The 11,968-nt window shown below is 42.7% G+C and overlaps 1 protein-coding gene across 1 annotated transcript in view; it reads right to left on the reverse strand.

Annotated features, from left to right (window-relative positions):
- Positions 1 to 6,782, reverse strand: part of ghrhrb (growth hormone releasing hormone receptor b) — a gene marked incomplete at its 3' end in the record, with an annotated part of 186,751 nt that extends 179,969 nt beyond the window's left edge. The window contains exon 1 of the mRNA XM_084308376.1: positions 6,488 to 6,782. Within this exon, the coding sequence (XP_084164502.1) occupies positions 6,488 to 6,580 (93 nt within the window). The 5' untranslated portion in view covers positions 6,581 to 6,782. The remainder of the gene's footprint in view (positions 1 to 6,487) is intronic.
- Between the last annotated feature and the right edge of the window lie 5,186 nt (positions 6,783 to 11,968).

The following is an 11,968-nucleotide window of genomic DNA, read 5'->3' on the forward strand; positions in this document are numbered from 1 at the left end:
GATGATTATTACCAGATCTCCTACAACACATGAGTCAGGAGGACAGGGAAGACAGGGCTCTACTGTGCGAGCATTTCACTCGTGTTTGCCCCTAAAAATTGATTTGTGCGAATGGGAAAAATCATTTAGGAGCACAGTGTGCGAGTAATCGTTTTGCGTAGTGGGCGTGTCAATGCGCAATTGTCATTTCATAATAGACACAGAGCAGCGCGGACCAGCTCTGTAACAACTCATCTCGCAAGTCACGCTGTTTCTATTCTATATGCAACGAAAACTCTGCTGGCAACGGTCCCAATGGTCTAACATGCCGTTGTACAAGCCGGCCCGATAGCCAAACCATGTACGCTGCCCCTCGATCTGCTGTCGTCAGACGAGGAAACATCAACATAGGTGGTAAGAGCAGGCAACTGCACCTCCTCATCCATCACGCTCAACATAGGGGCCCCCCAGGGCTGTGTTCTGAGCCCCCTCCTCTACTCCCTGTACACACATGACTGCGTGGCACAGCGGAACAACAACACAATCATCAAATTTGCTGATGAAACAGTAGTGTTGGGCCTGATCTCTGCCAATGACGAGAGGGCCTACCTGGAAGAGGTAGAGAATCTGTCACAGTGGTGTCAGGAGAACTGCCTTTCCCTGAACGTCAGCAAAACAAAAGAGATGATTGTGGACTTCAGGAGGTCGGGGGTCAAGGACTACAGCCCCCTCAGCATCGACGGGGCACCGGTTGAGAGAGTGAACAGTTTCAAGTACCTCGGAGCCCACATATCCGAGGACTTGACATGGACCACACACATTGACAGTGTTGTGAAGAAGGCACGACAACGCCTCTACTTCCTCAGGCGCCTAAGGAAGTTCCAAGTCAGTCAGAAGATCCTTAGGAACTTCTACTCATGTACAATCGAGAGCATCCTGACTGGCAACATCACCTCCTGGTTTGGGAATAGCACTGCACAAGACCGTAGCAGACTACAAAGAGTGACACGTTCAGCCGAACGCACAATTGGAGGGGGGCTTCCCACCCTCCAGAACATTTACAACAAGCGGTGCAGGGGGAAGGCTAAGAGAATCATCAAGGACTCCAGCCACCCGAACAACTGCCTCTTTGAACTGCTGCGGTCAGGCAAGCGATACCGGAGTCTTAAGGCGAGCACAGAAAGACTCAGAAGAAGCTTCTATCCCCAGGCCATCAGGCTGCTCAACGAACAATAATCGCTCAACGAACAATAAACACTATGCAACAACCATCAAATGCACACAGCACACACATCCACACGCACACACTCACTTTAAACAAACAACTCACTGCAGCACCCACTTTACACACTTTAGAACACCTAAACACACTTTACACTTTATATTTATTGGTAAAGGATTTGCACTACAACTCGTACACCTTACTGTAAATTGTACCTAAATTGTACCTCATCCCATTTCTGCTCTGCACTATATAGTATTGTATATTAGTACATTGCATAGTATATTGTATATTGTATGGTAACTCAGTTACTTCTATTCTGCATCGAACATTGTACATATGTCTATATTGAACACTGTGACCTCTATTTTTACTTCTATTTTACATGCTATACTATTTTATTTCATACTTATCTTGTCTAACACAGTCTCTGGAGCGAAACAGTAAGAAGCATTTTGTATAAAAGTATTCTGTACTTCTGTATGACAACTATTAAAGAAACTTGAAACTAGGCCCGTCGTGTCGCTGAAACATGCTTTGAAGATGCCAGGGGCCAGCAAACCTCCGGTAAGCTTTCAACATTACGCAATTCCTCCAATCTTTTTCATACTACTAGTTACATAAGGTGCACTGCATTCAATATGATGGAACGAAAATAGAGGAAGGGTGTGTTGGTGACCATGGCCATGGTCTTATAGGCTACGCCTCTATAGAGGCGGGACCCGGTCAGGTGTGGGTGTACAAGTTGTGTTCGTGGTGGAGTACAGTAGGTACAGGAGATAAGGGGTATCTCAATAGGCTTAAGAGCGGGACGAGATAAGCCAGATACGAAATATAACTTCTGTAGTGTGGTCATGAAAGGGTTAACCCTTTGTAGTGTGGTAGTGAAAGGGTTAACCCTTTGTAGTGTGGTCGTGAAAGGGTTAACCCTTTGTATTGTGGTAGTGAAAGGTTAACCTTCTGTAGTGTGGTCGTGAAAGGGTTAACCCTTTGCAGTGTGGTAGTGAAAGGGTTAACGGCTCATTCCACTGCTTTCCCAGATTCCAATAACTATCTAGCCTCCTTGATTTACCTCCGGTTCCTCTCTCCTAGCCGAGAGGACTTCTCATGTAAATATCGGCTGTGTGTCTGATCGATGCAAGTTACATGACAAATTATCTTTTCAAAATAATGCTAATGTTTTCTTCTTCTTCTATGTGTTGCTGATTATAGGCATAACTGTGATCATCAAATGGAGTTCATAACCACCTTTATTTTACCATTGCATCACTTGGGAGGAGATACAAGGATTTATTTTATGACGTGAAATATAAATACATAAATAAATTGATGGACAGTAGCTATAGTACTATATAGCTCAGCAGCTGTAACAAAATAAATTGATAATTTTTTATTATTTACGTTTCAATAGCGTTTAAATTATAATGAATTAAAGAATTGTATAAAGAATTGTCCATGTTCTGTTATCTAATAATATATTCCATTACCTCTGTATCAAAGTAAAAATGTTGGTATCGTGACAACACTACAAAAGCAGCTGGACAACCGATATCCTTTGCGTCTAGTAGGCATGGGCCAATGTGTGACTTTGGTGGTATGTGCTATTGCACAGATGTTTGTCCCTTAGTATGCACACACAGTATAATAATGCATGTAATAAATAGTTTGTTAATAAACTCTGTGTTACTTCAACATTTTTCACTGTGCTTACATTTTTTTATTTAGGAGCACATGTGCTCCTTGGGAAAATGGTAAATGGTAAATGGCTGCTTTTTTATATAGCAGCTTTTATCCAAAGCGCTTTACAATTTGTTCCTCACATTTTACCTATTCACTCACACATTCACACCGACGGCGGAGGCAACCATGCAAGGTGCCAACCTGCATTTCATTGTATACCTGTATGCCTGTATGCCGTGACAATTAAAACTCTTGACTTGACTTGACTTGACTTGACTCATCGGGAGCAATTAGGAAAAAGGTTAGCGTAGAGCCCTGGAAGAGGCAGAGGCTTAATATCTTATTACTTCAACAACCACGGCACAGCGTCCATATTTGATTAAGACGCCGACTGCCTGACGCCCGTGTCCGTGTGGGTCTGTTTCCATTGTTGGCCGGCAGGAGGTGGGGTATATTATGGGCAGATGAAAGCGGATGAAATGACGTCGGGAGAATGCGTAATGTGTCGTAACGAGGGATGTAGTGGAGGGTAAACCTGTCTGAACTCAGTTTACCCACCTTTTAACCCTTTCACTGCCACACGACAGAAGGTTAACCCTTTACTATCACACAACCGACGGCGATGCTCCATCATTAGCATCATTAGCTCCGCATAACCTTCTGTATTGTCACAGTGAAAGGGTTAACCGGCTGTCGTGCGGCAGTGAAAGGGTTAAAGCTGAGGTAATTAATTGTATTGATTATAGTATAGGGGAGAGTGTGGAACAATGACTCTCGTCTCTCGAATCTAATTAACGGGGGAATGATATCTATCATCCTTTCTGTATCTAGCGGTGCTGGAGACAGAGAAGAAGACTGAGAATGTTATTCAAAGACAAGCTGCTGCCAACCAGGTAGCCAGTGGGAGCTTAGGAGTAGGAGGAGGGGCAAGCATGATACCAATAAAAGCGGATCTCCCCGCTGAGTCCAATGGTGCCACCCGCGAGTCTCGCGAATGGTTCTCGAGGTATGAAAAGGGGCGGGGCTTAAGTGTAGGGGGCAGGGCAAACATAGACCAATGTAAGTGGATGTCACTGCTGAGTCCAATGACACTACCCATGAGTCTGTCCACAACAAATGGTTCACATTATACAAAAGGGGCGGGGCTTAAGTGTAGGGGTGGGGCTTTAGACCAATTAAAGTAGTAGTCTGTACTGAGTGGACGGTTGTGCCAATTTTGAAGAAATTCCCCCAAGGCGTTCCTGACATTTGTTGCATTCACAAGAGAATGGGACGGACGTTAGGGCTGCTCGATTATGGCAAAAATCATAATCACGATTATTTTGATTGATATTGAAATCATGATTATTAAACACGATTACTCATTGATTTGAGAAAATCATGACGACATACCTTACTTCTCGACCAATTGCTGCCTTCCTGTCATATTCTACAAGTTACCAAAGATGTTTCAAAATAACTCCCTCCTCCCTCTCAACACGAGGGGGGGGGGGTAGGGGGGCGGGGCGGAGAGCACCTTTGTGAAGGAAGAAGGGTGTGCTGCATTTACAACACAAGACAAGACAATACTAGTTTTGTCTCGATTATCTTGTTTTCATGATCATGGGAAGCCAAAATCGTAAATTGAAATTGAAACTGGGTTAATCACCCAGAGTCCTTGAGTCCAAGTGGATGTTTGTGCTAAATATGAAGAAATTCCCTCAAGGCGTTCCTGAGATCAAGGCGAACAGAAAACACAAGAACATAACGCCAGCCACGGCTGTACCACGCAGAGGCTTAAAAATATCTCAGCGAGGTGCTGACAACAGCACAGAATGAATGAAGTGCATGCAAATAGTTTGTTTGCTTTCTGAAAGGGTTAACCTTCTGTAGTGTGGTAGTGAAAGGGTTAACCCTTTGTAGTGTGGTAGTGAAAGGTTAACCTTCTGTAGTGTGGTCATGAAAGGGTTAACCCTTTGTAGTGTGGTAGTGAAAGGGTTAACCCTTTGTAGTGTGGTTGTGAAAGGGTTAACCCTTTGTATTGTGGTAGTGAAAGGTTAACCTTCTGTAGTGTGGTCGTGAAAGGGTTAACCCTTTGCAGTGTGGTAGTGAAAGGGTTAACGGCTCATTCCACTGCTTTCCCAGATTCCAATAACAATCTAGCCTCCTTGATTTACCTCCGGTTCCTCTCTCCTAGCCAAGAGGACTTCTCATGTAAATATCGGCTAATCTTACCCCACTCTCCCCTAAGTGTCTGATCGATGCAAGTTACATGACAAATTATCTTTTCAAAATAATGCTAATGTTTTCTTCTTCTTCTATGTGTTGCTGATTATAGGCATAACTGTGATCATCAAATGGAGTTCATAACCACCTTTATTTTACCATTGCATCACTTGGGAGGAGATACAAGGATGTATTTGATGACGTGAAATATAAATAAATAAATAAATAAATAAATAAATAAATAAATAAATAAATAAATAAATAAATAAATAAATAAATAAATAAATAAATAAATAAATAAATAAATAAATAAATAAATAAATAAATAAATAAATAAATAAATAAATAAATAAATAAATAAATAAATAAATAAATAAATAAATAAATAAATAAATAAATAAATAAATAATCATAAAAGAAAAAGAAAAGAAAAAAAATATATATATACAGTATATAACTTAACCCAACATTTGGAGGATGCTTTTATCCAAAGTTTCTTACAGTACTGAGAGAGAGAGAGAGAGAGAGAGAGAGAGAGAGAGAGAGAGAGAGAGAGAGAGAGAGAGAGAGAGAGAGAGAGAGAGAGAGAGAGAGAGAGAGAGGGAGAGATACTCTTTTCCATGAAATGTCTGTATTCTTTGAGTTTGCTTTATATAGCTGATGTGCATGAACAGCTAAACAATATAAATATTAATCCCAAACTTGGCAGCAGTATGAAATGATACCACCATCCACAGTGTGTTGCCATCCTATAATGGCCTCACTGGGGAGAATGCAATTTCCAAAGGCATACGGTATAGCTGCCCATCACACCAGAGTACAGTACATCTAATAGTCTGTCCTAGAACACCCCTGTGTGGGGTTTGGAAAAAGTCAAATTGGTAAATTCACCACAATGGGGAGGTCCTCTGCTGTATGCCCCCCTATAGCATGAATGAATGAATGAAAACTGTATTTAACAGATTGCAGAATGGGTACAATACAGTACGGCTCAATAGTTATACACACAATTGTTAAGGGAATGCAGACCAGAGAAAGACTTTCGTCTTGTTTACATCAGGGTCCCCCATTTTCAATTCATAGTGAAGCAAGGCATCACACTTGGGGTCCACTGCTGGGCAGCCTTGGCTGAGGTCCTAATCCATAAAGGTGAGTGCTTTTTTTTAATTATTATTATTATTATTATTATTATTATTATTATTATTATTATTATTATTATTATTATTATTATTATTATTATTATTATTATATTATTATTATTATTATTATTATTATTATTATTATTATTATTATTATTATTATTATTATTATTATTATTATTATTATTATTATTATTATTATTATTATTATTATTATTGCTGTCCACTAAGTAGCAAACACTTTCTGAAACATGTCACTTACCGTCTCCCACGGCACCAGCTGCAACCACAGACCGAGGTGAAATAGTGTGGCCGTCCATTTAATAAACAACGAAGTTATACTAGAGGTCGACATGATGAATTGTACACAGTTGTGCTATATTACGTTCAGTCGATACATAGACATTGCATTGTGGAATCCAAAGGAACTGTTATCACTCTTTGTTTTTAAACGATATATAACTAACTTCCCTCGTTGAACTATCCAAGCTGACAAAAAAAAATACAAATACATGAACTGAGACGCTCGTCTTCCTTCTTAATTTGAAGTTGTTCAGATCAGATGTCTCGCGGTGAGCCTGTGTCCACGCAGTGGCGGGACTTCCTCGCGCACGCACTATGAGACGGGGACTCGACTGAGCAGATTAATAAAGCGCGCCCCCCCCCCCAAAAAACCCGCGCGCACAGACGCACGAGAAGATGCGGCAGCAGCAGAACGTTACCGGAGTTGTGTGACATCTGGAAAAGATACCGTTGTTTCCTTCTCCCTTGTTGCGCGGATTTATAATGTTCAACCAAAAAGATTGACATCAGCCTAAAACAATGGGTAAACCCTGTCACTCTTTCAATGCAATTCATAGACGATGAGAATGTATCCAAGGGTTAACTTATGTTGGACACTCGATAAGATAAACCAGTCTGATGTTAACAGCAGTTGTTAGAGCTATAATAATAATACAAAGATGCATACTTTATTTATTTATTGTCAGTTTATACAATACAAGGCAGTTGAACGTTGTCCTTCTGCATATGCCCCCTACTATAGTCTAGATTCACATAGTCCCCCACACAAATAATAATGATGATAATAATAATAATAATAATAATAATAATAATAATAATAATAATAATAATAATAATAATAATAATAATAATAATAATAATAATAATAATAATAATAATAATAATAATAATAATAATAATAATAATAATAATAATAATAATAATAATAATAATAATAATAATAATAATAATAATAATAATAATAATAATAATAATAATAATAACAAGAATTGCAGCCCAAAGCGTTTCACGGCACTATAGATATACAATGTGCATTAAATAGACCGACTAAAGCAATGCAGAGAATAAGAAAAAGAGGTAAAAGTAATAATACAAACAATACAACTACAAAATACAAATCCCAACCGATAGCACGTTGTCGTTGTATTTCTTGTAGGCTATTGTTAATCTCTGCCTACAGTCATCTACAATATTTTGCACTGCGCTTGTGTCATTATCAGTCTTTGGTCCCAGACTCCCAGACCTTTTCTTATTACTCTTAGTAATTATATTACAACTATAACTTTAAAATACACAGGTGGATTTCTTCAGAGAGATCAGCGTCACCCATATTGCTGCAGTGCTCCTGGAGATGTTCATTGCCTTGCAGAAGGGTGCTTTGTTTGGCACAACATATGCAACACCAGCCACCCTCCATTGCTATCGATCACAGCTGGAATCCACCGTCCTGTCTGCCGATGCCAGGGATCGCACCTAGCAACCGTATGGTTACTGGTTGACCACTACACCGTGTGGCCGGATGACAGACGTTGCCTTTGGCTAAGCAACCAGGATCACCTAAAACAGCAGGAGCTGGCTCGGGTGAGGGGTTTGGTGGGTTCACGTTTGGGTTTGGTCATATTACACTTTGGTGTTATCTTTGTCTTCCAGAGAGGCTCAAACTCAGGAGGTGCAGTCGCCTACTGTACAGTACAGTACAGTAAGGTTGGTTGTTAGTTCTGTAAACTATGGATGAGTCTGTCGCAGTCAACCAGCACCTGCTAACGGATCGGACCCTTTAGCTCAACTGGTTAGCGTGGCTGCCTGTGGATCCTATGGTCACGGGTTCAAATCTCTCGGTTGCATTGGTGGCAGTGGTGGGATTTCACTCCCTTGTGTAATCTGTGAAGCAGGTTCACGTACAATGGGGCTGGGATCTCAGTGCCTTAACCCCTGGGATAGTGCAAGCGCGGACGGAAAAACGTGCAAGGACGCACCTTCTCGGGGGGAGGACGTATGTAAACTATGGATGAGTCGGTCGCAGTCAACCAGCACCTGCTAACGGGTCGGACCCTTTAGCTCAACTGGTTAGTGCGGCCGCCTGTGGATCCTATGGTCACAGGTTCAAATATCTCAGTTGCAGATCTATTAGATTAGATTCGATTAATTTATTTTACATTTTTTGGCCTTCATGGTGTTTTTGTTTAGTTCTTGATTTATTGTGATGTTTCTTCATGACTTGTAAGAAGACGTGTCCGGCCCATGCGGACATTAACGTGTGATGTTGGGCCTTACAAATACATTTGATTTGATTTGATTTGATTAGATTCAAATGTATTGTCATCAAGTACATCAAGTACAATACAACAAAAAGGAGTTTGGCATCCAACCATGTGCAAATGTAACAGTAAAGAGCAATATTAATATACAATGTAGGCCTATACAGGTGATTAAACTGGGTATAAAATATAAATTAGTACTACTGGGTGTAGTGCTAATCAGATGTATGTACAAAGATGTAATAATACAGTAGTGATACAGGTATAAAGACAGTATGGTCATCAGCGTACTGTAACTAGTGAGAGTAGGTAAGGAATATGTACAGATATAGATATAGTATCTACATATATATAAAATGATTATGTGCAGGTATGATAGATATATACGTGAGAATAAATATACAGTATACGGTATACAGCATTATTGTACATGCTATCATAAAGAGTTATATGGGTTATAGGTATATAAGTAGGTATATAGGAGGATTATATGCTGAATGAATTGGAGGCAAATAGTCAGGAGTGTGTAGAGCAGTCAGATACTGCCATTCCTTCAAGTAGTCATTCTCATACTGAGGACTTGCAGGAGGTCATAGAGCAAGGATTTGCAGCTGCTTTGCTGAAGTTGGAGCATTTGGTCCATGTACCAAGCACTGCTCTTGATGTGTTTTTAGGGGAACTCCATCATTTGATTTCTTCTGCACCTGTTCCATTATCTTGTGACATTGTGAGTGACATCTTTCATCAGAAAAAACCTCACTGTTGATGAATGTACAATTAGAGAAACTGTTAATGCAATTTATTCTGGTAATCCTGTGCAAAGTGCCATACAAAAAGGTGGCCCCCTAAGTACAGCACATCTGCGTAAGCAGTATTACAAGGAGAACTTCAGTGTTGTAGAGCCAGTGGAATACATTCTAGATCGTAAAAACAAGCGCAGTTTCCAATATGTCCCATTATTGAAGTCCCTGCAGCAACTGTTGGGTCGAAGGGATATCATTGATAACGTTGTTGAGTGCCATCAAAGACAGGAAGGCACATATCAGTACAAGTCCTCAAGAGATGGTTCCCTATTTAAGGGTAATAGTTTCCTCGCTGGAGAAAAACCAACTATCATCCTAAATTTGTATGTGGATGACTTTGAAACCTGTAACCCCCTTGGCACCTCGCGAAAGAAGCATAAGCTTTGTGCTGTTTATTGGGTGTTGGCTAACTTGCCTCCGGGTTCTCATTCCTCGTTAACATCGATCTACTTGTCAGTTTTGTGCAAAACCGATGATGTTAAAATCGTAAGGTTATGTATATAACCAAGTTCTGTGAATTATGGTGACGCTCAGCATCATCTGCACTGTACTTCACTTAGTGCACGAGCACTGAATAAAAAATTCCACCATGTACCTTTACATCCCAACATTCGTCTGGCCACACCCTCATCCGCTTACTTTCATAAGCAGGTGTGTGGTCACCTACTCGCCTCCTTCCCAAACTTTCACCACAAGGCGAGATCAAGGGCCGCAGCGGCGTCTGATGCTGAGCGTCACCATAATTCACAGAACTTGGTTATATACATAACCTTACGTTCTGTTTCATTATGGCTTACGCTCAGCATCATCTGCACAAGAGGAGCTGAGCGGGAGCCATAGCTCGACAAATGTACCCCGCTGAGGCCCCCCACAACCATCAGACCGGGGAGGACCGAGCCCCCCGACCCTCCCTAATGGAGGATACTCTCCCTATTGGAGGCTTACGGGAGGGATACGGATCCGACCGTGCGAAGAGGAACTCAAGCAACTCAACGCACAGGGTGAGCAGACCGTGGCTTGACCCCACGACTACGCACACGCACAACCCGCATGCCACCAGGGAACGAACGGAAGGAACAAACCTCGTTACTGCCCCCAAAATCACGGGGTCAAGAGCAAACCCAACCCCGTGGCAAGGCTGTAGCAGCGGAGCGCGAAGGAAGACCCAGACCCACTGAAGGGACTGGATCCCCTGGAAAAAGGGGGCCCGGAGAGGTCAATGACGCCAGGCATCAAGACCCCACCAGGCGGTCACTTAGTGACACCGCCCCCCACATCGCCAGCGTATTCAGATAAGGCCCCTCCAAGAGCGGGCCCTTTCCCCCCAATAGCACACCGCCTGGTACACTGACCCTGCAGAACAGGCAGTCAGCATGGCCGTAAGCACTCAAAAAATTCAACCAACGGAAGCAGGCAGCGCACCGGGGAAACCAGGCAGCAGGCTGTAACCTGAGCCTGGAGCACTGCGGACGAGACAGGCGCCAAAGGAGTCAACTGAAAACAGCCCCCCCGGCGGAAGGGGCGTATGCTGGCATTGTTGATCACCATGACAAAGCCTCCATAAAAAAAAACCCACCCAGAGGGGTCGAGGCAGAGAAGGCTGACATGATTGGCAGACATCATGAACGTGCAGAGGCACACTCAACCGGGTAACCCGGGAGTTGACTCTGCTCCAACATACCAGGGAATCAACTACCCTCTCGGTACAGATGGTGGTTGTTCCTATAACCCCTCAAGAAAAAACTCCAAAACACACCTGCGGGCCGGGTATACACCAGCTATACCGCAGTACAAGCGTTTCAGTTTCCAAAAAAGGGTTATCCCAGGCCTACGGTATCAACGAAACTTTACTTCGGACCGGGCCCGGCGGCCCGGGAAGCACACAGGATTACCAGAGGGGGTCCAGAAGACCACCCCAACAGCCCCCTCTTCGCCATGCGTGAGAGAGGAGCGAAAGAAGGAGAACCAGCCCCTTACAATAGTGCCAGGTACAAAAGAGTACCCAACAAAGGGTCTCCATAACGCCTAACCCTGTGACACCCGGGCCGACCCGGCATTTTTCCCCCTGAAAAAAGCCCAAGTCCCTCAGGGTACCAGAACAGCAGATCTGCATTCCCGGCGGACAACGGGTTAACTGATCTGGACCAGCGTGTCCAGAAGCAGTCCTGTGCCCTAACCACGCCGACATGCCTACTCCAGGAGAAGGGGCAGATATGCGTGTTGATCTAAAACATGAAAAGAGGGTGCCACCCAGACGGGCCGGTTTGAACCGTGCTCGGTGGCCCACCCCAAGGGCGTGAGACCCCTCTACCTATGTTCTGATCTATTCCGTTAACATCCCCCAGATATGAACGAGAATCCATCGAGACCCAGTAACAG

This window comes from Notolepis coatsorum (assembly GCF_963971535.1).
Source record: "Notolepis coatsorum genome assembly, chromosome: 2".
Classification (NCBI taxonomy): Eukaryota; Metazoa; Chordata; class Actinopteri; order Aulopiformes; family Paralepididae; genus Notolepis; species Notolepis coatsorum.